Raw genomic sequence first — 27,797 nt, 5'->3', positions numbered from 1 at the left:
GATGTTTACGTCCCTAAGCGAAAGATTACACATATACTCACAGAATATATGTATGTCATTTTGAGTGACACAAAGGAAAGAAGTTCTTAAAAATTAAACCAATTTCATGGAATTCCCACTCCCTTTGACGATAGATTTCGTTTCTATGTGGCGATCGGAGATCTATGTAAGTGAATTCATTAAATATTCCAATCAGTATTTTCAATTAATTGCATTGAGTTATTTTTAATTGTTTATGTAATGACGGCGCCGTTCGAACAAATAAATACATTTCTTAAATAAAATAAAAAAATCAGAATTTCTTTAATTACCGTCAGTAGAATAGTAGCAGTATTAGTAGTAGAGACGATACAACTATCTACAATGCACAACAATTCAGTTGAATAACGTAAAGTACAGAGGCGCGTTAAGATACACTTCAAGGATGCCTGAGTACGAGTACTATTTTAAGACTCCATTAAAGCCAAAGATCGAACAAAAGGCATGGTGACATACATCGTTTGTATTTATAAAAACTATTAAAATTTTAAATAGCTATGACACACTTCAATTCAATGTATACGACAAACACGATTCTGAATTTATTAATTGCGGCAATCATGCTTCAAACAAATATGTAGACCCATTTCCAGATGTTGAGTTGTTCTAATAAGTGGAATGTTTTTTTTTTATTCTGTGTGCTGTAAAATCGAACAAAAATGTCTTGTTTGGCTTAATGTGTTTAATATTTTATTCAAACACGCCCTAATGGAAACTGTGGAACAATGTATTGATAAACTAATAAACAACTTCAAAGTTTTTGCGATCATATCCATATTTTATATCCCTCATGTTCGTTTTATATTAATTCTATGAATTCCATCGTCAATGATCCATTAGCCTATTGGATTCGAACAACTATATAATTTCACTACAGTCGAAATAGTTTATAACGACATTTAAAATATCAAAATCCACAATGAAAACACCTTTATTGAAGCGTTACCAACACATATGTATATCCGAACAATACTTTGAAATACAATCATCTTTAATTTCGATTGTAACATTATTGACGTTCTGTCTGGGCTGATTTAATCATCCTAACAAATATATACATTTAAATACATTTTGTATGGTCCGGACGATCGTCAAAATCATGAAAATGCTGTTAGTGTTCAATTGTTTCGTTTTATTGACTGGAGAAAACATCTGTGTTTCACCAAGGAAGATAAGAAAGAATTCTATTTCTATTGTGGCGTTTATTCAACAAATGATTTAATCATTCATTTTGTTTATATAACGTAAATAATTATTATAATTTTTTGCAAGCGTTTGTTTGTATTAAAATTGATGAGGTGATAATTTACTTTTGAGAAAATTCACCTTCGAAATTTGTTTGTTTTGTGCGAACTACATTATTTTGGCTAAGGAAAATTTATGGTCATTTGCGATAAAGTACACACACCCGTGTGGAATAATTTTCATCAGAAACTCGTGGTGGTACATTAAATATTACAGTTTGACTTAATGAATAATTTTCTGGGTTTGGCCTCGAATTTTAATTTACACATTGGCGTATAATAATCGACATAAGTTATGCCTCGACATAACATTTAATACCTCAATTCCCCAATTCGTTTTTTTATTTTTCCATGAAAATATTTACAATATATGTTGTTATTCATCTTTCTTTACATATGTCAATGGTCATATGTTCAATTGGCCAAAAGATTCATTTTTAATAACCACAAAAATACTCAAGAATTACTGTTTATTTTTATTTTTATTCGATGCTTTTCAAATAACCAACAAAAAAAAAAATAAAGTTATATAATTAGTAATGCAATTTATATTTATGTACCCTCAGTATTATGGCTAATAATACAATGTGAGACAACAATAATGCCTCATCATTCAACCGATTTAAAAATGTCCGCCCGTTTTGCTAGTGCGCATGATAACTTACGACGGGATAGAGGTTTTCGGCTTACTCGTTCTGATGCATACCCCACTGTGGAGAGGTACCAGAGACGTTGCCCTATAGACCCCATCTTTGAATTAAGCCGATTATTCAATTTATTTCAATTATTTTAGCCATAACATTTGTCGTGCAAAAGATATTTAAATTAAAGTGGCGTCATAGGAAAGATGCAATTTCAAACTATCTTGTGGAATAACAAAAGCGTCAACACTATTTAATTTTCAAATATGAAATCCAACATTGACATTTTCTTTGTTATAAAACTTATTTGGTGATCATAGCAAAGTAGACTATTTACGCTTTCATATGAAACCACTTTTGTAGATATGCGATCATCTGTTCAAAAGTAATACGTTTCGAAAGTATGACACGAAATACTGATGTCCCTGATGTGAATCAAGCCCCTCAATAGATGGCGCTGACGATGCGTTCCTTAAAGTTGCATACCTAATTTCTTTTAGACATAACGTTTGTTGTATTGTAGATATATATTTTCTATAGGTATATATTTTCTAGTAGATAGTAGGTGATCTAAGTTATTAATATCAATTTTGATTAATTCTATATCATTACCTATCCAAAAGTTTCAAAGATTCCTGTAATTTTCTGTAAACTTGGCAGCACTGGTAAACACTTGCCGTTAACGCCATCTATTGAAAGCGTGGATCCAAAAACGTGAAAAAATAAATTTTCAAATACAGAATATTAGTAATACAGAATTGAAGTTTCAAGATTAGTTTAACAAGTGTGGAATATTACATTGTGTACGTACCATTAGGAGTGGACCGAAATGACCCATCTTCTAAATTGATTTAAGTTTGGTAAAAATCGGACATTTCATTCGATCAAAATTAATGAACTTGATGGATTTATTTGCGCGAATGCCTAATGTAACTATTCGGTAAAACATAACATTAATATGAGAAAAATTATCCCAAATGAATTATTAGCTGCTTCAATTCATAACTATAACATTTATTGATAACAAAACGTGAACCTAAAAATAATACAATGTAAAATATATCAAAGGACCTAATAATTTTTTGGGGATGAACTAACGAGAGTACTACTGTACTGAGATTGTCGATGCCTTTCAAGAGAAAATAAAACAATTTTTGGTTTCTTTCGTAATTTGTTTGATGTAACCTTAAGGTTAGTACGTCATTCGTTTTTTTTTATTATTTAAAGAAATTGTTGATAAATCCTTATTAATACATTATTTCAATTACACGGTGACCTTGTAATCAGTGTTGTATATATTTTGCTAAGTTGTTTGGCTGAGTTCCGTAACATTTGAGTATCAATTTTATTTTCATTTAGTTCAATTTCGCACATATTGGTTATTGAGGTTTTGGATTTTAAAAGGTTTTGATTGGGATTGGGCCCTTTTTGGCGATCAGCTCCGTTCCATTGCTGCCAATAGTGTTTCCAATTTGAAAGAGGTTAAAATGTACAATTATCACCAAATACTTGATTTGCTTTAACATCAAATCGTTTATCATTTCCTCGTCAATTTCAAATTTGTTGACTATTTCTAAATAATTAATTTTTAGAAGTTATTGTACATAGGTATTGAACATAATTCTGTTAAAATTTGATACTGTTTTATTTATCAGTTATTTCTTTTTAATTTTGGTATATTATTAATGCTAAAGATATCGATTTCATAATTTATTATTTAAAGAGACAACAAATACTTAATTATTTATACTAAATTACTTAGGTGTTATGGAAATTATATACAAATTATTTTATTGTAGAGATAAATAGAGAACATGGAAATCTCTTAATAAAGTATTTCTATGTTAGGTTTTTGTTCGAGGGGTCAAGGGTTATAATTTTGCTATACAAAATATATGAATTCATTATAATTATTTTCTTAAAAACGTTTTCTTACTTGGCAAAACTTTCTAAACAAATTCAGTGTTTCATTTTTGTTTTATATATTTCTTTTTGCAATAATATTCAGTTTGTTTAAAACAAAGGTACAGTAAACTTCATAATATATGTATGTATGTATATTTTTTATTAATGTTTAATTTCCTCTCGTATTTAGTGTGTTTAGTTTATCGCATACTAAATATAATATACCGACTGTTTTTAAGAGTACAGGTTTTTTCACTTCATGTCCATGACCTATAAAAGGTAATTATAGGTTGTTGGATGATCAAGTGGAAATGGTTCAGTTCTACACTACTATATTATAAACGACTAAGATGTAAATTTAATCGCAAAAAAGTAAAATAGTTGGAAAAAAATCACAAACTCAAAATAGCGGTTGTTCCAAAATAAACCAACAGACGTTTTTTTTCGTAGCAAAGCTAGTATTACATATTTAAATAATCGTATTTTAGTTCATTTTGTAATACTTATCGAACATTTTCTATTCCTTTGTCAGATGGATATTCTTACAACAGTCGGTATATTACTATGTATATACTTATGGCAGAAAGTTATACACGTGCGTGTATGGAACCAAAAAACGGAGACAAATAATTTATTAATGACAAGCTTTGCTTTGCATCAAAGTAAAAACCTTTCGAATTAATGACAAATCCATAACTAAAAACCAAAACAAAATTGCTTAAATACTATGGACGTAACTCCGGGATGGGAAAGTGCAAAAAGTGCGTTACCGTTTCGTTTCATTGTTGGTTTTTTATTTTTTATTATATATATATTTTTTTTTTTCATTTGCTGCTTGCAAGTGCGCGTAAAAATTTAAATATAGAAGCCATATTATATTGGATCAAAATAAGAGCTAATAAAGCGCAGCTTTTGATTGCCAATTAAAACTAAAGTCTTATTGTTCTTTCAAATTTCAATGCAAGTAAAAGAGGAAAATGCCAAAATGTGTTTCTTTACTATGTGTATATTTTTAGAACCGTGGACAGTCAAGTGCTCTACGCAATGAGTGTTTTCTTTTGTTATTTCTGTTTAAATTTGTTCAGTATTTTTAATGTTTTGTTGTTTGTTTAAATCACAGCATAATTTATTTGTTTAAATACCTCGTTCACCTACGTCATTTGCTGTTCATAGTTTTGCGTTGTTTCCATAATCGTACAACCATATTTTCCTCGATCTGAGAAACCCCAATCTGTTTTAATTCCCAAGAAAAATATAAAATTCTCTGGCCAACAAAATAATATTTAGTTTTTAAAGTTCGAGTGTATTTAGAAAAAATTTTAAGTTGTTTATAGAACGATTCACGGACTACAAAATCATGTTGAATGTACATATCATTTCTGGAAAGTGTTCGCATTTTACCAACATTATTTACCCATCAAAGTCTGGTGAGATAGTCTCGAGAATAAAAAGTAATCCTAGTAGTATATGTAAAATCGCTCACCATTAAAAAAATAAAAATAGAATGTTTATAAAAGTTTCAGTATTTTTTCAAGATGTCAACTACTTTTGTCAGATTATTTACCATGCTTTTCTAATATATTAATTCTAATTGATCTACTATTTGTCGTATGTTCATGATTAATATTATTTTGCTACTTTAGTCCCAAAAATAAAATTGTAAAAAAAATTTCAATGTTTATTGAGAGTTGTGTTCAAACTTGAGGGTTTGTCTTGAATCAAATATCTTTTTATGTTTATCGGCAATCCCTACGACTGTCACCATTGTTTCAGATTGCCTAAGTAGTAGTAATACCCGGCAAGACATACACATATGTATGTAGTAGGTTCCGCATTCATTACACGTTATTATTCCGTCGAGTGAGTTTTCTTTGTCTTAGGTCTAGCTTAGTTTTTTACTATATATATATATATTTTTTTTTTTTTTGATTTGTTAGTTAAAATTTAATTTTTTGTTTGTTTTTGCTTCACTCCTTTTTGATTTATTTTTTTTCTCATTTTGTGAGGATGTGTATGTATTTTTTTGTGTAAAAATTTGTTTTGTAATTATTTATTGATATTTAACTTTATTCTATTGCTATGTTTGGTGGTGGTGGTTATTTCCGGCCCTGTTGTGTTTTGCGCAATTTGAATTATCTGCCGTCCCTGTCGATTTTAAACTATTCGAAATTAATACGTGAACGATTACAACGAAAAATTGTTTAGCTTAGAATTGAACTATATACATTTACTATTAGGTCAATATCCAATGTCGCAACATATTTCCGTATGGGAGTATTAGGATCTGACAAAATTTTAATCACCAGGAGCGATGAAATAATTTAATTGAAAAGGAGATAATGTTTATTCTCATTACTCGGATAAATTAAACACAAATTCCTAATGTATGAAATGTAAACATTTTACAACAAATAAACAATGCTTTGCGATTATTGCATTCCACAGGAATAATAAATGCTAATTTAATTACCATACAAACCATTAATATTTGAATTTACATAATAAGCTTCGAAATGTAATATGTATTAGCCTCAAACAACATATTGCTCAATATATTATCTATATGAACACTTCCGCGAAAACGGTCAAACAAAGCCGTAGAGTTTGGTTTCTTTAATTGTACGTTTATAAGTGAAGTTACGGAAAAGTACAAAGAAAGACGACAACGTTTTCCATTGTGTCTTCTTGTTCTTAGCATAAATACGAATGTAATGACAAAAAATTTAGATACGCAAAAATAAAAACTGCAGAAACAAAAATATCGCGTAAGTGAACCTGAATAATCTTTCGCAAAAAGGACGGGCCAAATTTTGAAAGTGTAATAACAAAGCCTTATATATCTTTTTCATTTTTTCTTCTATTAAGATATTTAAAGGTTTGGGTTTGATTTGTTATAAAAATATTGTTAAGGAGTATTAATTTTGTTTGTGACTTGTGTCCTTAAACATGATAAAACATATAACGTAATATATTTTGTAAACCCTTCGAGAAAATCAAGATTTGTATCAGAATCTATAATCGACTTAAACTGTTGTCTAAAGTCACGTTTATTTCAAGTCGCGTGAGTGACCGCTCTTTTATGGCTTTTATCTCAGAAGATAACAACCGAAATACTCGTATTAAGGATGAATTTGAAAACAATTAATTGTATTATAGTTTTAATTTGCCTCCGAAAGAGTCCATGTGACCGCGGAAATGTCCATATGTGTAAAATTATTAAAAAAAAATATTTAAAAGTAGGTTTGTGTGATTGATGTATATACAAAAACAAAAAAAAAAACAGATTTTAAATGTTTGATTATCATTTATTAACTTTGCTATAATACAAAAATTATACATTAAATTATAAAAAGTAATAAAATAACACAAGTGCTAAAATATTGGCAAATATTGAAATTTAATTTTCAAAAAGTAGAAATAAAAAATAATAGTTAAATTAATGTAAAAATGAAAATAATACGATTGGAAGAAACCAAAAGACATACAAACACTGACGCACTAAAATTTATATTTCTCATATAAAAATCTTATAAACGACATACAGCAAATCTCTATATACAGAAATCATTTTAACAGAGGTGAGCATAGCGAAGAATTGGAATTGAATCGTGGTGATTTATTTCTATAACAAATGCCTGTGATGAGTGAATGCGTACATGAACATGTGACTCCCAATCGTTGTGTTTCGTTTAACCGTAACAAGGTTGGCTTATACTTCCAGTGAAATGTTAAGAGTGTGTTCTTCTATATTTTCCTTCAAATACAGTGGTCCAAACAGTAAATTTTTAAAGTTTTTTAACGTTAGTGCTTAAAAATTATCAATAGGTTTTTGCATATATATCTTGTTTTGTTTTGTGTTAAAAATGGTGTTATTTTCTCGGTTCGTTTTGTGTTTTGAGGTTTTTTCTTGTTTTATGTTTTAAATTACTTTTGATGCTGTTGTTGTTTTGTGACTTTTTAATTGGTGCTTACGCTCATCAAGGACCTGAGGACCTGGAGGCACGTGTTTAAGATTCATTTTTAAAAGTTGTTCGAGTTGTTTTTACTACATATTCATTCGATTTTTGGCGTTTTTTTATTATTTCTTCTACAAACAGTTTTCTTTTCCTTTATTATTTTATAATTTTTTAGTTAAACTAGGTTTTTTTATATATAATTGTTTAAATTTTAGTTACTTACGACTATGTTTTTATCATTTCAAAACGCGACTTTTCTTTTTTGTTGTTGCTTTTTGTTTTACGTTCTTTGTCTGCTGTTGTTGTTCACACCTTTTTGTTTTTGTTATAATTTCTATTTTTTTTTTGTTGAAAAGTATCAGAAACATTGATCACATTGAAAATGAAACAAAGGTAATGAATATTACTATATGAGTAAGTATACATATATAAGGTAATGAGAAGGAGAGAGATGGGAGGTAATAAAAAATAATAACTATTAATTATTTTATAAAAAAGGAAAGTCTAGTGTACTTTAAGTTTGTTTTTTTTTTCATATTAAACTTTACTTTTAAGATATTATTTTTATGGCTGTTGTTAATGTTGGAGTAGTTCTTGTTGTTGCTGTTGTTGTTGTAATTATTGTATACGACGAAATTATGTTCACTGCTAACAGTAGAAACGTACACCGTCCACTGAAAGGACTTGCTTTAATTTTCATTTACTCTGTCGATTGGGTTCCGGATACAAATGCACACCCTCAACGGTGAATATGGAAGTTTCTGTAAATATACAAAAATTAATAATTTACTTCAACGGTCTTCTGTTGTTTAAAGAAGAACAGCAATGTTAAATAATAAAGAACCATTTACAGTTCGACTAAATATATAAATAACAAGTTTCGCTTTACAAATTTTAATTCGCAAATTCAAATTGTCACCCACTATGCCATACAACCGCAATATTGTGAAAAAATACACTTTCACATACAAATAATATAATTTTATTTGCCACAAAGATAATATATTTAAATTAATTTCCAATTAAAAATGTTTACAAATAAAACAAAGCATTATGATGGCGATGCGCATATTTAATTTAATATAAACAAATGAACGACATTTCATCTCGGTCTGTTAGAAATGCTTTTAGCCTAAAACCGTATTTAACACTAGAAAGACTGGAATTTTGTATATAGGGGAGAAAGGGGCACCTTTGAACGTGGGGCACCTTTGAACAGCGCTCATAAAATCTTGGTTTAAAATTTTTCCGACCCGCAACCACATTTTTGTATATGAAAATATTGTTCTCTATCTGCGTAAATCACTTTGGCTTGCTTTTTCATTTGTCGACAAATTGTGCATGGGTGACCATGTTTTCGCAGTGCCATTGTAAACTTTTATTCATTTGGTTGTAAGGGCGCAAGAAGAATTCTGTGATAGTTTTCTTTCGTCAAACAAATTTTTTGCATTCCAACAATCATTTCAAACATAACTAATGCAATATATTTCATATATATTTATTACAAAAAAGTTATTATAAATTTCCATAAAATGCCATGGGTGGGGCACCTTTGAACATGTCCATTAAACTCGAGTAAAAAACGGAGTTTTTAACTTTTGGCTTCGATTTCTCAAAATTTCAAATGGGTTAATAAGATTACGAAATTAACTTATTTTTCGCCATATTAATTTTTGTTTTTAAGTCATTTTAGGTTTTAATAAATTTTGATCTAAATTTTTTAAATTTTGAACATTTCTTATATATATTTTTAATGGATAAATGCATATCTGACATGTATGAATAAAATACATACATATTTGAACATAAACACTGGAAAAAACCATGTCGTTCAAAAATGCCAATCCTTGTTCAAAAATGCTTTGAACACTTTGACTTCGTCCATTAAAACAGTAATAAAATATATTTATCAAGCTTAAAGTATGTCATATGTATATTCATTTTAAAGGTTACATATGTACCTATTAGTTAAAATTTATAAGAAACCAAAAATTATAAAATAAAAAATTTTATAAGGCTTGAAAGAAAAAAGTGTTCAAAGGTGCCCCCTCTCCCCTACCTATATTGCCTAAAATCGTTCAAAATGACCTCATACCGAAAGAATTTTTATTGTGTAAAGATTTTTTTAACTTATTTTTTATATTTTTTACATTATATACAATCATGCAAAACGTTGTTATTATTAGTTTTCGGTGGGAGGGCTCTCGAGTTTCCCTTTTTGAAAAATAAGAGCGCGGACAAAATGTTCGAAAAAGACTAAGTGTGTACTCTAAGAGTGAAATTGACTGGAAATATAAAATTTATTTTTCCCGATTTGTGTGTTCGTAGTAGCAAACGGATTTCGATGTTGTTGTAGTGATCTGGTAATATAAGAATTTACTTTATACAATAATAAAAGTAGTTTGATTATTTAATATTTCACAAGAGGTCAAAATGTCCGATTTTAGGCAATATAGGTATAGCACACGTGAATACGGGGAATGAAAGAAGGGGGGAGCCAGCTACTGTGATTAATAAACGTAGTTCTATGTGGTACAAAAAGTCGCCAAATTTTAAAAAGCTGTGTCATAATATACACAATTGTTTTTGTACTTGAAATTGAAAAACGGTCAAAATGACCGCCTTCGGAAATCTAGTGTTAAATCAATTTAATCATTTTTCTGACATGAGACTTTTTCCCTCCATCACTGTAGTCCACCTAATATAAATGCCGCAAATAAATAACATTTTCCATCGAAGGCTGGGGAGAGTGAAAACCACAAAATAAAATATAAAATATTCAATAAGAGTGTGAAATGTTTGAAAACATTTTATCATTTTTGAATTTTGTTTCGCGATTTTGTTTAGTTTGCTAAGAGATATGGATTCGACGTATTTGTGTAATACGGCCGTACAAAACATTCTGCTATAGCGGGGGAGTTGAATATTTTTGAAAGCCTCGTTGGAATTTAGGTAACATTTTAAAAATATAAGAAGAATAATAACTATTTGACAAGAAATTCAACTTGACTTTAATTTTCAAATTTGAACATTATCCCTTCAACGCGTATACATATTTTTCACATATGTACGTATCCTTTTCGTTTTACAATTATTTATTGGAAATTTGTAAACGTTAATTTATCTTTCTATGTTTGAATTGAGTGAATAGCCAGCTATCCCTGTTCCTATTTGCGTTCGCATGACTGACTATGTAGGTAATAAAATCATTAAACATCTTATGTGAATTTAATAAGCTTGCGTCTTGAGTTCTACCACAACATATTTCGATATTTCTAAATATATAATGAACCTTATTGCAGTCAATAGCTAATTCATTTACTTACCGTCTGGCAATTCATATAATTTTTTTGGTAATTGCGCAAAATATGGATGATGTAATGCCTCCTCGGCACCTATCCTCTCATCGGGATTTAATTGAAGGAAGGCATTCGCTATCGCTTCACCTTCCACAATGTCGTATAGTCTAGGAAAATTGTGACCTAATTTGCGAGGACGATAAAAACCTAAAATAGAGGTAGAAAGTATTAGAATGTGTAATTTGCTAGGCTAGAAACAGAGCGTACCTAATTTATGCGGTTTATAACATGGAAAATGTGTACAGCCTGGCCATGTCTCTTCCGTTGGTGTGCCCAGTAGTTTGAAAATCTTATCCAATTGATCGTAAGTATCACGTATACCGGGGAATGTTGGCATACCAGTTACCATCTCAACAAATATACAGCCGACGCCCCACATATCCAGTGATGTCGAGTATTCCGTACTGCCGAGCAGGACATCTGGAAACGTATTTAAATATTTATTAATAAGTACATGTTATGATTGTTTTTTCTTCAATTTTTGATTAATATTTAACAAAAAATGCAAATAAGACCAGAACATTTCTAATTCAATTAAATTCCCTTTGTATAACGCAGAGTCTTGTCATGCTTGCTTGGCGAATGAAGTAGAATCTTTCACTAGAAAACAGATTAACATAAAACCAAAAGTTTTCTATCGTAACTGTTCAGCACACAGGAACAAAGGAATGTCTGTCGCGGATTTCCATTTAATTTTTCTTTTAACTCTTTTTTAGTGACTTCGTTAAATTCTTTAATTCTTCTGTTTTACATTTCTTCTGACAAACACAAAAGTTTTCTTTTTCGTTTTAGATTTCCCAAAACCTTTTCGGAATATTTAATTTCCAACAAACAGAGAACAGTTTTTTGTTTACATCTGATGTAATTGAAAAGGGAACATTATTTAATACTCTAAATTAACATTCTGGACTAGTTCCTCTTCTGGTCCCCCTTCGCTGTTTGCTTTCTTTTATTTTCCTATCGTCGTAGCTGGCGTTTGGTTTTAAACTTCCGTTGGTACTACCGGAAGTCATGTCTGACTTTTGCGTGGTTGTGATGGTGTTTTGCGTTTACTTAACAGTTAATCTATTATTGAGATTTTATTTAAACGTGCAATACTTAATAGAAAATAAATGGAGACTGCAGATGAGCACACGAACAAACAGGGAAGTTGCCCGAGATTTGCATAGAATGCCGCGAATACTTACCAGGGGGACGGTACCATAACGTAACGACTTCGTGTGAATATGTGTGACTGGGTACACTCTTTGCTCGCGCCAAACCGAAATCGGCTAATTTCAATTCACCACAATCGCTAATCAACAAATTCTGAGGTTTGACATCACGGTGCAATACACGGCGTTTATGGCAGTAGGAGAGGCCACGTAAAAGTTGAAACAAAAATAATCGCACATTGCGGTGATCCAATCCGCCGGGATGTTTCTCCATGTATTGAGATAAATCGGTATTCTGTGGGAACATTAAAAACAAACATCAAACTTTAAAAGAATGGAAACGAATCATTTCAGGTTTTGTCTACTTACCACATATTCAAATACGAACGTTAGGGTTTCCCTAGTATGTACAATATCATGCAACGTTACGATATTTGAGTGTTTCAGTTCTTTGAGTAGGGACGCTTCACGTATCGCCGTAAAGGGAGCTCCTTCCTCCTCCTGCAGTCTGATTTCTTTTAGAGCAACACGTTGATAAGTTAGTCTGAAAGAAGAGTAAAAGATTCGATTAATCACAATTAGGTGATAAATATTTGCACAATTTTATCATCGCCGGTCATTAGAGGCTCATGTTGAGCATAACAAATAACAGTTAATGCAGACAAATTCGTGGTGTACTGTCCGGTCAGACGAATGAGATGGCATATACGAATTATCCAGCTTTACGATTTAAGGTGTTTACGATTTCGAAGTGACGAATCGACACTTTTCATTTTATGTATGTCGGACATTTGGCATGTGTTGTTTATATACGAAATCTATAGTGATTCAACTCTGGTTTGAGGTATTGAAGTTGTAAATTTCAGTTTTAAAAGTAGGGGAGACTGGGGCACATTCGGCACTTTTTAAAGCACTATATCGTACTTATTCAACAGATATAAAAACTTTATGGCTGGTTATTGTTCTCTGTTACTTAATTATAAAAGCGAGTACGAGTACAAACGACGTATTGGTATTAAATATTTTTAACGTTTTGTCAAAAAAGTCAAATTTCCCGGGTAGCTTCGGCATTTGATGGGACACATTCGGCACTCATAACCTGGTAATTATCATTGATATCAGTCTGATTGGAACTCAGATCCTCTAAAGGTTCTATTCTATTCGTCAATAGATTAATCAAAATTAGTCTTATATACGTAATTTTGAACCATTAAGCTCGACTCAAAAGAGTATCACTTAACTTAAAACTTAACTTAATTTAAAATTTCATTCAAAGCAAAATACAAATAACAAAAATTAAAAGATGATTTTTAAAGATCAACGCATGAAGAACTAAAGGAAATAGTATATATACAGGAGTATATGGTCGAATGTACCACAAAGGTAATTTCTAAAGATTTAAAATTTTTTCTATCGATCTTCTAAAAACATTATATTTTTGAATATTTTTTATAATAATAAAAATTGTAATTAACGACTTTTAATAAAACTGTCTTTAAATTTTAAAAGTTAAATACACAAAAAACTTACGAAATGGAATGGAAATATTACAAAAAAAATCTGTAAAAATACAAAAACCCGTGCATCGAAATATGTTTATTAGCTAGAGATTTCAAACTTTGCTACATCTATTTATTTTGAAATTCGATACCTATGGATCAAAGCTAGTGATGTACAATGAGCGCATCTCATCGAAAACGCCATTGCGAATGTGCCCCAGTCTCATTTTGCATTTTGAATTTTTTAATCACCATTTTCCAATGCAATTGTCTTTAATATTGCACTTCGTGTTTCCACAGTTTATACCCCGTTTTCTTAGATAATATTTACTTGAAAGGACATTTTTCAGCATAAGAGCTTGTAATTTCGTATTTCGCGGAAAAAAATCCACAACAAGTTATATACATGTTGTCAAACCCATACATGTATGTAGAAAATAATGGGAGCAAATAATTTTGTATGTGTATTGCGTCTTACAATTTTCAATTATTAGTTGTTGATATTGTTATAAAACACTTGTTGTATTTAGTTGAAGGAAGAAAAGAGCCGCGGTAGGATTTTTAAGTATTACAGCTTTTTCTACCCTCCATCAGAAGGTGGAGTGAAATATTTGAAATATTCACCGGAGACCCCATAAAGTCTATACATATATTCTTGATCAGAATACAATTCTATGTCGATTTATGAACGTATCGGCCTACGTTTTCGGGAATTTTTGGCACGTTTTTAACCGAATTACCTGCAATTCGATTCTATGAGTTTCCATTGGGTAGCGAGCGAATCTCCCTACCAAAAATTATCGATATCACTCTACTCTGTAGACCCTCCGAATTGTCTACAATTTAGTATTTTAATCCCCTTTTGGTATGGGCACAGTTCGACTTATATTGCTTCATGTTTTGAAATAGCACAATCCCAAAGTGATGGTGCGCTTCATTTAGATATATTCACCGAAGTTCTTGCACAATTTGAAACATTTGTTTAACTTTAATATGCTTCTGTTCATTTTCACAGTTGTCTGCCGGCAAACATGTCATATTTAATATGCTAAGTACAGTCAACGAAATCTCAGTTTAACGAATTCGGGATGTAACAAATGAGCAAAACAATCCACTTTTTCACATACAGTATAAGCTTGATAATCCGAACCTCGACAATCCGGATTATTCGGTAATCCGGACTGCATTTCACAACCCATTGCGTATCTTATAATCCGGATTGATTGACCTATTTGACTCAAAAATCCGGATTGTAAAGATACGTTACTTTTTATTTTAATAAAAAAAAATCGTTGCAAATTTCATATTTTTGAAATGAATAATTTTCATTTTTAAAAAAAACAATAAAAATAATTAAATTATCACCAAATTAATATAAATTTAAACCATTTAATAAAACTCGATAATCCGGAAATCTCGGTAATCCGGATTGGGGTCTGCAATCAATTATCCGGATTAGCGAGTTTTTACTGTATAACGAAATTCCCAAATTTTTCTATTGAATATAAGGAATGGTGCAAAATATTAAGGGGGTATCGTTTAAAAAATATGTAAAGATGCTATTATTATTGTAATTATTTGTAACATTTTTTTTTTAAGAAAATGCAATTTAAAAAAATTCGCGATATGTATAACGTATTTTTCGCTATAACGAATGGGCCTGACAATTATTCGCTATATTGGGCGTTGACTGCACAACAAAAAATTGAACCAAGAAAGCTATGCAAAGTTTTTTATTTGTGGGGAGACGTAACATTAGTTGAATGCCACACTTTATTACGACGCGCCAACTCATAAAATGACAACAAATGGCATACCAACAGCCATTAATGGTGACATGAAAATTGCTGCTACGATGCTAGCCGAATTCCTAATGCCCACTTCAAGAAGAGCTCAGCCTGTACCGACAAACCCAATAAAATTAGGATAATAAGGACACACGAACACATACACGGAAACAAACCAACAAATGGCAAATAAGGTTAAGTTTTATGAACCCTACGTTTCATTCTTTTACGAGTGGTGTGTTGGTGCTTTACTTCAAATGTTAAGGACAAGCAAATGGACCCAAAAAAGTAGGAAACTTTGTTACTTACTTACTTACTTAGCTGTGAAACTTTGTTTACCTAGTGAATTGCAATGTTTTTCCATATGTGTGACATACATATTTTACTGAACAAACAACGCAAACGCAAAAAAACATTCCAACGCAATATGTGACTGACGAATTTTGACTACGATGCGGCATCGTAGCTGTAACAAGTTTGAGAATATCATCTGCAAATGTTGAATAGTTTAAATAGCATAAATTATAGTCTGCAGACTAAATTATTATTGGTGTTTGTGGAAGGCTTTAGTGATATTGACCACAAGAATATGGGCGGGAATATTTTTTTTTTTTTTGACTTTCTCATTATTTGGGTGGCCCTATTTTCATACTATTTATGTATTTATGGTAAGTATGCAATGCAAAAGTTCATTACAAATGAATAAAAATACACCTTTGAAATTTCTTTAGTTCTTCTTGTTCTATTTTATGTACATACTTTGGTCAAAAGGACTTGTACTTGAAAAGGAGGAATACACCTTTACACACTTTCTTGAAGAAGTAGGACTACCATATCTAACCACAGTCCATTTTTTGGGATTATATTTTTAATATTTTATGGAAGAAACAATAATAATATTAATATTTTATGAACTCGAAAATTTTTACTTTATTTTACTCATATAATTGTATGAAGTTATGTGGATAAATTTTGAAGAATTTTTGAAATTTATTTTACGTTTTATTAGACCTTCACAACATTCTATTAGTACATGGGCTATGAGAGTATAAAGAAAAAATCAGAAATAAGCGAGATGTTGACAATTTATAGAGGAGGTACCTAGGGAGTGGATCCATAGGACCCATTTTCGGAATATATCTAGATTTATCATTTTTAAAGTTATAAACCCTTTGGAGAGTAACCAGAAGGAGTGGACCGATGAGCTACATATGCGGATATGATCTAGATTTAGTAAAAATATTACATGTGTGCGAAGTGGGGGGTCAAATTGGATAATTAATAGGCTTTGTATTAGAATCACACATTTTCAAATTTTGGCCCTTTATAGTAGGAGGTACTACAAGGAGTGAATCTATAAATACCATTTTCAAATTCAAAGAAAGTTTGACTAAAATATAACGACGTGGAGAGTTTTACAAAATCGGATAATCCGTTAGAATTATAAGATATACACACATTTTCAAAATATAGTACCGGAGGTACCGGAAGGGGTAGACCAATAATTCCCACCTTCGAACACAATAAAGTTTTAGTACAAATATTAGTTTTGAACTCAGTTTAATTTCAATTTTTTTTTATTTTGGAATGATTGTGTATTCGTGCCTTCGGTTTTCCTGGGTGCTTATAGGTCATTTTGTTGCAAATTATCCTTCATGTTTTTAGATATTATATAATTAATAAACGGCAACAAGCAATTTTGTATTTGTATTACAACCAATGTACAAAAAGCGAACATATACATGTTTCAAAAAGGATACATGATTAATAGCAGTATCCCATCCAGCATGATTAATGCTGGTGTTGAGTGATATCAACATCGATTTTATTCAGAAAAAGAAATTAGCTTTCTGGTGGCATTTTAGCGTGGTTTTGCCTAAAAATCTTTAAAATATCTCACATATTGCTCATTTGCTGCAAGACCGGCATAAATAAAAAATTGATTTTGCAGAAAAAAATGTTAGGTTTCAATCGACTCACACCTTACAAGGAACAGATCATCTTCTACAGCTTCCCAATCAGAATGTGTAAGAGATATTGGTCTGATTTGATTACACAACATGAAGCCTGCTATAGCGAACAATTATGCATTTCTAACTCAGAAGATTTGATTTATGTCTGTCTTGCAGCCAATGAACAATAAGGGTTAAAAGGTTTTTATGTTAGTTCATGTTAATCGTATGGACGAGGTTCCATCTTTTGTTTTCAACAAAAGCAACTCAGCTGTAAGGCTCAATGTCAGTGCTCTAGTTTCACAATGCTACTCTACTGAGATTTTCCTTGCTTGTGCGTCTTTGTCGTTGGTCTCAGAGATGTTGCAGTTGTCAATTAGCAGCAGTGTAGTAAACTGGAGCATTTTAAGATTTTTGCCATTTGCCACTGTCATTTGTTCGCCTCAATACTGTTATGTGGCACGCTGCTCCATGTGTGCACTTTTTTGTGTTTATCACATGCACGAGCTAGCATCATCATTGCTTATCTCTAGTACGTTCACAAAATGGTATCAATGATGGTCTTGGGCCTTTTTTCAACAACATCACGTGTATGAGTCGCTCAAGTGTTGCCCCGACTTTCTGTATGTGCAGTCCTTAGTACATTGTGTTCAGTTATGTAATTGGAATTTCACTTTTCATAACGTATTTGCATTTTTCGTGCGGGAGCAATTACGTAATCCTTTCACAGTCATATCACAAATATCTCATTCCAATTATATGTTTTCCCTTTTTGTCATTTCAGAAGTTTTTTATTCCAGCTTTGGGGAACTGGAGTGTGTTATTCATTCCTTGGATTAGCATTTTAAGTGTATTCGTAGATAATTTAAAACAAGGATGTAGGCTATGGTTCGATAATGGGTGACAAAAATCTGTCATTCACAAAATATAGAAATTTATTCGTACGATGCTGTTGTAAAGACAAAAGCTTTCAACAGTCAAACCTGCTTCTAAAGAATGTATATCGGACAATTGTAATCAGAGTAAACTTCGGTGGTAGAAATATTGACTCTAAATGAAGTTTTTAATTTTAACATCCGCCGGTTAAGATAAGCACCACTATTTTCTGTCCAGTCTTTGCGATTTATATGATTTTGTACGTAGTATAAATAGGCATTTACTGAAAGATTTGTGTCATTCAACAAGTGCTGAATTGTACAGGTTTTTAAAGGGTGGTAAAAAGAGAGAAAAAATCGCACTGTGCAACATATTTTATTTATTTATTTTTCTTGAAATGAAATTCCAACGGATTATGGTTTTATTATCCTAATCCGAATATTTTCAAATCTCTTGAAATGGGGGAAGAATATTTTACGTCCCCCCCTTTTTATGTTACTCCAGACGTAAACTTTCAAAACGCCTCTCTTCTATTTGTAACCCCCTCTTTGATAATCTATTGGAAATCCCTAAAAATTATTTTTTGCGTTGCACAGTGTTGTAGATAATTTCAGTACATTGAATCAAATTTGAACAATGCATACTTTACAAAATGCTTTCAAGTGTTGAAGAACCTCCTTGGCGGTCTGAAAACCAAACGAAACACTCGAAAATCACGAAAGAGAATTACATCATTCATTATTAAATTTGTGGAAAATACATAATAATCAGAACAATAGCAGCGGAAAGTGAATTCTGAGAAGAAAAAACTCCCACAACTAAGACAATTTTTATTAAAGCCTATAGGCGTACGAATCTTTTATGTGTCAGTGTGGCATCCCAGTCGCAGTGACATGTTTTGCCTGGAAACCATCAATCACCAGGCAAACACAGAAACATCAATGGCAGAGAGAACACCGAGCGCACACTTTCCGCCAGATGTGTGACGGCAAAATGACAGCAACTGCCTAAAAGGGAAGAAGGATAAACCAACTCATTTGGGCCGTTAAACAATGTTAAAAAATTAATCTTTTCCTTTCCACTGGGACACAGACACTGCCATGTCGCCTACTCGTACCCTTCCGATGTGACAAAGTGGACCGGCGCCAGAATGAGAGAGTAAAATATAATCATTATGAAGAGTCACTCCAGTGCTTTGACATTGACATAGTACACGTTATATTTCAACACCCACAAGAAGCTAGAACAGTAGCAGATTAAAAATGAGTTGAGAACTTCGATGTACAGTAAAATCTCGACAATCCTCCCTAAATTTGCAATAATTTTTTATTTAATAAAAAGGTTAAAGTATTTAAGTGGTATATGTGAAAAAAATACTAAATTTGCGCTAAAAGCTTCTAAAAAGTACTAATTATTGTATTACAATGGAAGCAGTAGAATGAAATTAGTAATAATATGTACTAATAAGTAAATTGAAAATTGAAATCTCAAGAATTCTTGAAGATATAGCCGATTTATTGTGTCTGCATCAATTGACGGCAAGAGTGATTCTCAAACTTTAACGCATTTTTCTCGAAACAGTGTTTTGCGAATGGCTGGCACGATTACTCAAAAACTAATAATCAAATCGGTTCCAAATTTGGACACGTTTCTCTGGGAGTGTATAGCTTTCGTATGAACTAGGATAAAGCCAATCGGAAAAGATCTTCCTTATTTTTCAACTTGGTTTGTGGTCAAAAATAGGTGATTTTCGAAAAAAAATATTAACCTTAAGCTATTAAAAAGAGAGTGATTTGTAAAAATATTTTTTGTTATCTTAGTAGGTAGATTTAACTATTACAAGTAGAATGAGATGAATAAATATTATTTGAAAATTAGTACTAAATATTATACCACTGTGTGAGGCGATGAAAAGAGTTGCGCAATTAATTTTTGAGAATTTGTATTAAGAGTTGGACATTTTTGTACGCAAACATGGCATGGAAATAAAGGCATGGAAACTATATGATAGCGTTTGAATTTCGTGTATGTGGCTTCTTCTAAAATAAAACTTTTTTAGAGAATATAAAACCCTAAAAACCAATATGTTCATCATGATATATTATGCAATCATATGATAAAGACAATGTTTTGTTTGATATTTGATGAAGGAATATCATTAGATATTTTGTAACTTAAATGCATGGCAAGTTATATAATGATCTAAAATAAGATTGAATACGGAAATATAATGGACCAGTAAGTTCAAAAACAGGTTGTGGATTGCCTGCGAAAAATTTCTATTTATTTCAATGTTTTGAAGGTCCTAGCTTCATTAACAAACGAAGCAGCTATAATTTCGCATATCGAGTTCTCAGAGGGAAGAATATCTCCTCACAATAACTTTAAGGGGACCCCCTCCATTCTCGGTTTCGAAAAATTTAATTTTGTATTTTGATTTAATTCGAACCTACACTAATTCAAGAATGTCCCTATAAATTTTCAAGTGAAAATCTCAACAATTGTTGAAGATATAGCCGATTTATTGTGTTAGCATCAAGTGATGGCAAGAGGGCTTCTCAAACTTTAAACACGTTTTTCTCCAAACAGCGTTTTTGCGAATGGCGGGCACGATAACCCAAAAACTAGTAATCCGATCGATTCCAAATGTTGTGAGTGTGTAGCTATCGTATGAACTAGGATAAAGCCAATCGGCTTAGATCTTCCTCATTTTTAACTTAGGTTGTGGGCAATTTCCAAAAAAAAATTTTTCAATGTTCCGCCATTTTTTTAATTGTTGTGCGAAGTCAATAAGTGATAAGTAGGCAGTGATCATTTGAAAGCAATTTTTAAGTGATTATTTATACTCTTTCGAGTCGAGCTTGATGATCTAAGTTTAGCAATGAAAAGGCTGGCTTTCCTTTCCGTTGCTAAACTTAGATCATCAAGCTCGACTCGAAAGAGTATAAATAATCACTTAAACATTTTTCTTTTTCTTTAAATCTTCAAATATATATGTGCAAAATTATGCCATGTAAAACTTTGGAAAATAAATAAAACCTAATTTTATTCTTTACGATTGCGTATCCGAACAGTTTCTCAAACTTTTACATCGTCCTTCGTTACGATAACTGAAACAATGAATCGCCTTTCGGGTACTTTGTTTTTCTTAACAAGACATTTTGTGTGAAAACATTTCCAAAGTTTCTTCTCTCAGCAGTCTCTCTTTTATAAATCACTGAAAATGCGGTCATTAATGTCGACATCAAAATTTATGATGCTGGAAATGGGAAGACATCCTTGAACAAAGCGGTGCAAGAATGTAAGGGAAATTCATAGCTGTTGTGTGCCTTTCAGGACATGGATGAAGTAAAACGTGTGTGTGACACTTCAGCAAAAAGATAAACAACCATATACCGACAATCACATAGAAATAAACGACATATAATAACTTATTCAGCCCGACAATATTTTCCCTTCGATATTTATTTTACAAATATGTTTTAAAATTCGTTCCTATGCTGACGAACTCCTTTACATCATAGATTTATTATCATATACCAGGTAATATGTGTGAGCCGAAAGACATGACTGATTATGATAATTTTCAAAGGTAATAAATTAGCGAAAGATTTGTCAGCATAGATTCTGACTTTTCAATGTACTTACTTGCTAAATCCCCTGTATACTGTGGCATAAGATCCTTCTCCTAATGGTTCCAATTTGACGTAGGCATCCTGTTTGCCGAACGGTGAATCACCCTGCAAGAAAATAGGTATTAATTATAGATTTCAATTTTTATTGAATGGTACGTTTTAATCCAAAATTCCTCTCTATCTCTCCCTGTTTATAGCAAATGTATTTCGAATATACCAAGGTTTATTCATAAGGTTAACAGGGAGGGAATTAGAAGTCTTTATTGTTATCAGTCAATGAAGACTTTTAATTCACATAAATAAACAAAAAAAAAATATTTTTATCCGAACAAAAATATACATATGTATGTGCACATTACTATCATTACGTTTTCTTGAAAGACATTTTGTGTTTTTTACTGTTTTGGTTGGGGTTTCGCGATTAAAATGTTGACTGATATAAAAGAGAAGAAAAATTGTTTGCAAATTTGGTTGTTGTTGTAGCAGCAATATTGCTTTTACACAATGGGCTGAGGTGACAGACGTTGGCCGAGAAAGACTCGGGTCGTTTCGGATCGTAGACCCCTCTGTCGTGGAAATTTGGTTGTTGTTGTCTTTGGTGACTAAAGGAAAGTTCTTATTTTTGATGGCGGGCATGATAACATCGGAATGCGGAAATTCCAACGGTGTTAGAAAGCTCAAAAGTTAAAAGAATGGCAGAGAAACGTGTCAAAATTTGGAGCCGACAGGATTATTAGTTTTCTAGTTATCGTGCTCGCCATTCGTAACAACACAGCTTGGAAAAAAATGCGTTTAAAGTTAGAGTATCTCTCTTGCTGTCACAACAAATCTGTTGTTTTTGATTGGTTTCGGAAGGATTTTATAAAATTAGTATAATTTTTGAAAATAGTATCACAGGTGACACACATACATATTTACAAGAAATCTGATAAAATGAAAAATGTCCTGTAAATTGGAAAAAAATTCAGTCCTAGGCGCACCATCATAATTTAGTGGCAAAGGTATTATGTGGCACAATGTTTATGAATAAGGTTAACAGGGAGGCGAATTCGAAGTCTTCCTTGACTGTCAAATTTATTATTTAAAGAATAAAAAAACAAAACAATATTTTTATTTGAACCAAAATATTTGTGCACATTACTATCATTACGGTTTTTTGAAAAATATTTTGAATTTTTATCCTGTTCTGGTTGGTTTTTCGCGATTAAAAAGTTGACAGCAAGAGAAAACTAAGGCATGGTTTCGCAAGCTGGTTAACCTTATTAATAAACCTTGATGTGGCACATTAATAAAAAGTGACAGTGCCGAGAAAAGGTACCAAAATTACCACAGTGGTGACACAACGAACACGCATCACTATGTCCGCCAACTACCAATATCAACAAAAGAAACCTTGTAACTCGACTAACTTTCTTTTTTTTTTAACAAAAACCTAAAAACACTCCTACACCTATTTTACGTGTTGTTTACGCACACTATTACTGAAATGTATTTGTTGCTCGGGACACTCATTTGCCTTTAACAGACAAAGGGTCCCATCAAGAGAAAATAAAAAGAGATAAAATTTTGTTTCAAACTTGACTTTCACAGGCCAAATGGTAACACTTTACGTCCCAAGCAAATTCAACTCAATGAGAATTATTTCACAGGAAACAGCAAAACAAACAAAGTGTGAAACGTTCAAACCATCATTTCGTACGAAATGCTTCGCGTTTGTTGCGCACATTTCTTCAGTTCCCTTTGTTGTGTGAATTCAATACATGCATACATACAGTCAATGTGTAACAACAACAAATCCGTAAGCTGTGTGTTTGCAAATAATGTGGTGCATGCCTGAATGTTACTAGTTATGTCACTAATACCTGTGGTAACAGTAAACTAAATACAGTATTTTTCGGTTAATTGCACATCAAAATTTGCACAAATTTTAGTTCAATTAACCGAGGAACCAATTATCCGAACCCGCTTAATTGAATAGTTTGTTCAATTACAGCAATCACGTATAATTTGAACTTCAATGTCAAATACAAATTACGCTTTCTCGCAGTTTTCCCTTAGCAATAAACATATGCTTTGAATTAATAAAGGTCTCGCCTAGTCTTTTTCACAAATTATATCAAATATGTATGCAAAAAAATGGCAGATTATTTTTCAATTATTATTAAGCAATTAACCGGTGAAAAGTAAAAGGAAATTTATTTTTGATGACATGAATTTTTAACCAATTAAGCGGGAAAATCAATTAACAGGGTTTAATTATCCGAGAAAATTTACATGTATTTTCCTATGAAATATTTTTTGTCCCATCATGTGGTTCAATTAAGCGTGGAAACCAATTAACCGTAGGGTCAATTAACCGAAAAATACTGTAAATTATAAAATTCTGATATCCTTTATATGTTTTATTTTGTCAGTTTAATGTTAGTGCTGTGCACAAGGGGGAATAAATAAACACGTGAAGTTATGTATAAATAAGTACAGTATTTTACGCTTAAATGCACGGCGGTTATAAAAAATATATACTAAAATTTGATTTTAACAATTTGATTTTTTAACAAAAGATAAAAAAACTATATATATAATAATTGATCGTTTATAAGTCAAAAAAGTGCAAATTCAGAAGTTCATATATGTGTTAAATAGTGTAAAACTTAACAATGCACGTACATAAATTACTTCATTACTTGGAATTCTTGGTCATTGTATTCGGGGAAAATCGAAAATCGAGGTTGTTATAATAATACATACATATCGTCAGCTAAATTGCAAAAAGGCGTAACTAACAAAAAAAATTGAAATTGACTTTTTAAATGAATATTGTGAATGTCAATAAACTACATGTGTTGACAAAGTTGTGCACGTCTGCGGTCAAATAAGGAGCTTCTATTAACAAAAAACAAAAACACGTAACTACAAGTGGGTTTATTTGATAAATGCAAAAAGGCATAACTAACAAAAAATTCAAATTTTTACTTAATTGTTATGACTGCCATTAAACTAAATAACTAAATTTGTTAAAAAAAAGTTATAGTCTATTATTCGTCATATCCAATATCACCCTACCGGGCACACTTTTTCATTTCACATGACATGTTTATAGTTCTCATTCAAAATAGTTTTTTGCTTCTCCTACACAATTATGCTTTTGTTAGTTACGCCTTTTTGCATTTTAGCTAACGATATGTATGTCGTTCATGTTATTTATGAACATACGAATATATATTCCTTAGGCTTAAGAAGAATAGTTCTTATTTACTTACCCCAAATGCACTGAAACGTTTACGACGCGGATGTTGCTCTTGCTTGTTGAGGAATACTTCTGATTTGGGTCTGGGTGGTTTCTTGGGACGCATTATGACTCTCGTCTCTTCCCTAATGTCATCGTCTAATAGCTTGCTGTCGGATGAGACGGACAATTGTCTCTGGACACGATCATGGTGGTCGGTGCCGTCTGTACTACGCCAGTCTGTAATGAAAATATATACAAGATATTTATTATTGTATAAAATGTCATCGAGTAGATATGTGATTATTGTGTGTTCTAGTACAACAGTACGCATAGAGAACCCAGACTATACTATTACATCCTAGAAATCCAAAGTTGTATGGAGTTGTTAATGCATTTTACCAAACTTGTTTGAGAATTGAAAAACTCCGGTCAATTAAAAGATTGTTGAACGTAATAATTCTTCAAATATTCCACACATTTTGTACCGCATAATTGAAACCCAGTATAAATGAAAAATTTGTTAATTGAAAACGAAACTACTTCCAAATGGTCATGTTGTTTGTTCCTTATTATAGAAAATGTAAACATTGTAATTTTGCCAGCAAATATGACGTCATTAATTTAGCCATTAGATCAGCGAGCATTCGATCTCTAAAATTTCAATACGGGAAGAAGAGTATTCTACCAAAACAATTTCTGTGTTTAGAATGTGGATTTTTCTTCAGAATAATTTAAAAAAAAAAATGATTTGCTGAGGGAGCCAAAATTGGTGAATGGGATAACATGGAGGCAGAAGCTATTTCCAAATGTTTCAAAAAAGCTGGCTTTTTCCTGGTATTCCTGAATTCGAACTTCGGACTTCGCATTATTGAAAAACTCGGATAATTGAAACAAAATGTCTGTATTGGCCACTATTTCAGTATCGGTCTATTTTAACTGGATTTCATAAATTATCCGGATGATGAATTGGGAACTTTGAGTTCATAGTGGTTTGTAACTATAGGGCAGACCACTTTGGTGTCAATAAAATGTTAATAAAACTGGTTACACTGCGTTATTATGTGCTACGTATAAATTTATCGTATGAGTGCACAAGTGCACGAATGCTTGTTCAGTTGAGGTTATGTGTCTGCAGGTTACTAGGTGACCCAATACTCATTCTGCTGAACATAGTTAATGCTGTAGCAGCTGCTGCTACCATCAACCACACACACGGCATCGAGCGCCATGAGTGTCACTTGTAAATATGTATGTAATGTAAATGTGTTGTATGTACACTAAATTGGCAAAAAGGGATGCTGAACTCAGGTTTAGTACAACGCGATGAAGTCGTCATAATGATATGTAAAACCAAACGACCGAATTGTTCTGATAAAGGCGGCCTCCGCTGATGGTAGTTCTAGCTAAAAAAGGAAAACTGGGTTACACGATACTCCACTGCTGCCACACATTGCCTGTCTGACCATCCCAACCTATAGTTCGAGTTCAACAAATGTTATTTCTGTTGCACACACCAGCGTTTCATTTCGTTTCGTTTCCTTTTATTTTGTTTCAGAATGGAAAATCAAATTGCGGTTAAACAATTTGTATTCTTTTCAAATTGTCGACTTTTTTACGGCAGTTATTCACTTAGTTCTCCATTCATTCAATACTCTTGAGATAAATTCGTCCTCGACCAACATTCTTCCACCATTCTATGCAAGTCAAATCCTCGTTGGCCGGCAACAAATGTCGGTTGCTGACATACTGACTGGTGCTGTTTTAGTTCAGAGCGAAATGTAAAAGCAGAAACTTTAGCAATTTGTTTGTGCTACGAGAATCTATAGATTTTAGTCTTTATTTGCGTTACATTCATTTGGGATTCTGAGTGTTGTTTTATTTTTAATAAAGACAAATGTTGATATAGTGTTCTTGCCCATAAATGTTGAAATAAACAAGGGCTCCGGTGTAAATGAACGTGAATCGTTTGTTAGCAAGTTTCGGGATCTAAATATTTGAATAGTTGTTTTTATTCAAAGAGTTCTCAAGGTTGTTGAGATTTTTAGTTTCCGAATAGTATTTTATTAAGAGAGTGTTATTTTTTTTATTAATTGTTGGCGGCATGCATTTCTAATGGCACAGAAACCTATTTATAATGTCACGTCTACGTTCACCCCCAAGTTGAGGCACCATTAAGTCGAACCATATATGTATGTACCTCGCCTGAATGCAATACGGGATAACTTTTTCTTGAAATATACAGATATTTTTTTCGTATCATCAATGTCATGTTGTTGGACATTTCTACTGAAATTGATATTCCTTTGAATTGAATTCAACAAAAAATGCGAAAAAAGGAGTAGAAAAAATTCTCTCATGTTCATTAGAAGATATAACGGGATGAAATTGAAATCATAGCGTTTACCCGTGCTCGTAAAATTCATTGCCTTTCACATTTGCTGCACATCCCTGTCATCTTTGAGCAGAATGTATTTTTTTCATTGGAACAAATGATAGAATAATGTATGATATGAATGCCTGA

At 31.8% G+C, this 27,797-nt stretch overlaps 1 protein-coding gene across 3 annotated transcripts in view; it reads right to left on the bottom strand.

Annotated features, from left to right (window-relative positions):
• Window positions 1-8,388: 8,388 nt before the first annotated feature.
• Window positions 8,389-27,797, bottom strand: part of LOC133334163 (cyclin-dependent kinase 14) — a 124,439-nt gene continuing 105,030 nt past the window's right edge. For all 3 annotated transcript variants that reach the window (XM_061542459.1, XM_061542460.1, XM_061542461.1), the window contains 7 exons: window positions 25,308-25,513; window positions 22,061-22,152; window positions 12,668-12,842; window positions 12,332-12,593; window positions 11,352-11,564; window positions 11,112-11,291; window positions 8,389-8,546 (listed from right to left, as the gene is read on the bottom strand). In XM_061542459.1, coding sequence (XP_061398443.1) covers window positions 8,482-8,546; window positions 11,112-11,291; window positions 11,352-11,564; window positions 12,332-12,593; window positions 12,668-12,842; window positions 22,061-22,152; window positions 25,308-25,513 — 1,193 coding nt within the window. In that variant the 3' untranslated portion in view covers window positions 8,389-8,481. The remainder of the gene's footprint in view (window positions 8,547-11,111; window positions 11,292-11,351; window positions 11,565-12,331; window positions 12,594-12,667; window positions 12,843-22,060; window positions 22,153-25,307; window positions 25,514-27,797) is intronic.

Source organism: Musca vetustissima, unplaced genomic scaffold (genome assembly GCF_032173495.1).
Source record: "Musca vetustissima isolate MV318-11 ecotype Yass unplaced genomic scaffold, APGP_CSIRO_Mvet_v1 utg3141, whole genome shotgun sequence".
In the NCBI taxonomy this organism is placed as follows: Eukaryota; Metazoa; Arthropoda; class Insecta; order Diptera; family Muscidae; genus Musca; species Musca vetustissima.
The sequence above is the reverse complement of the archived record's forward strand: the minus strand, read 5'-3'. Positions and strand labels throughout refer to the sequence as shown.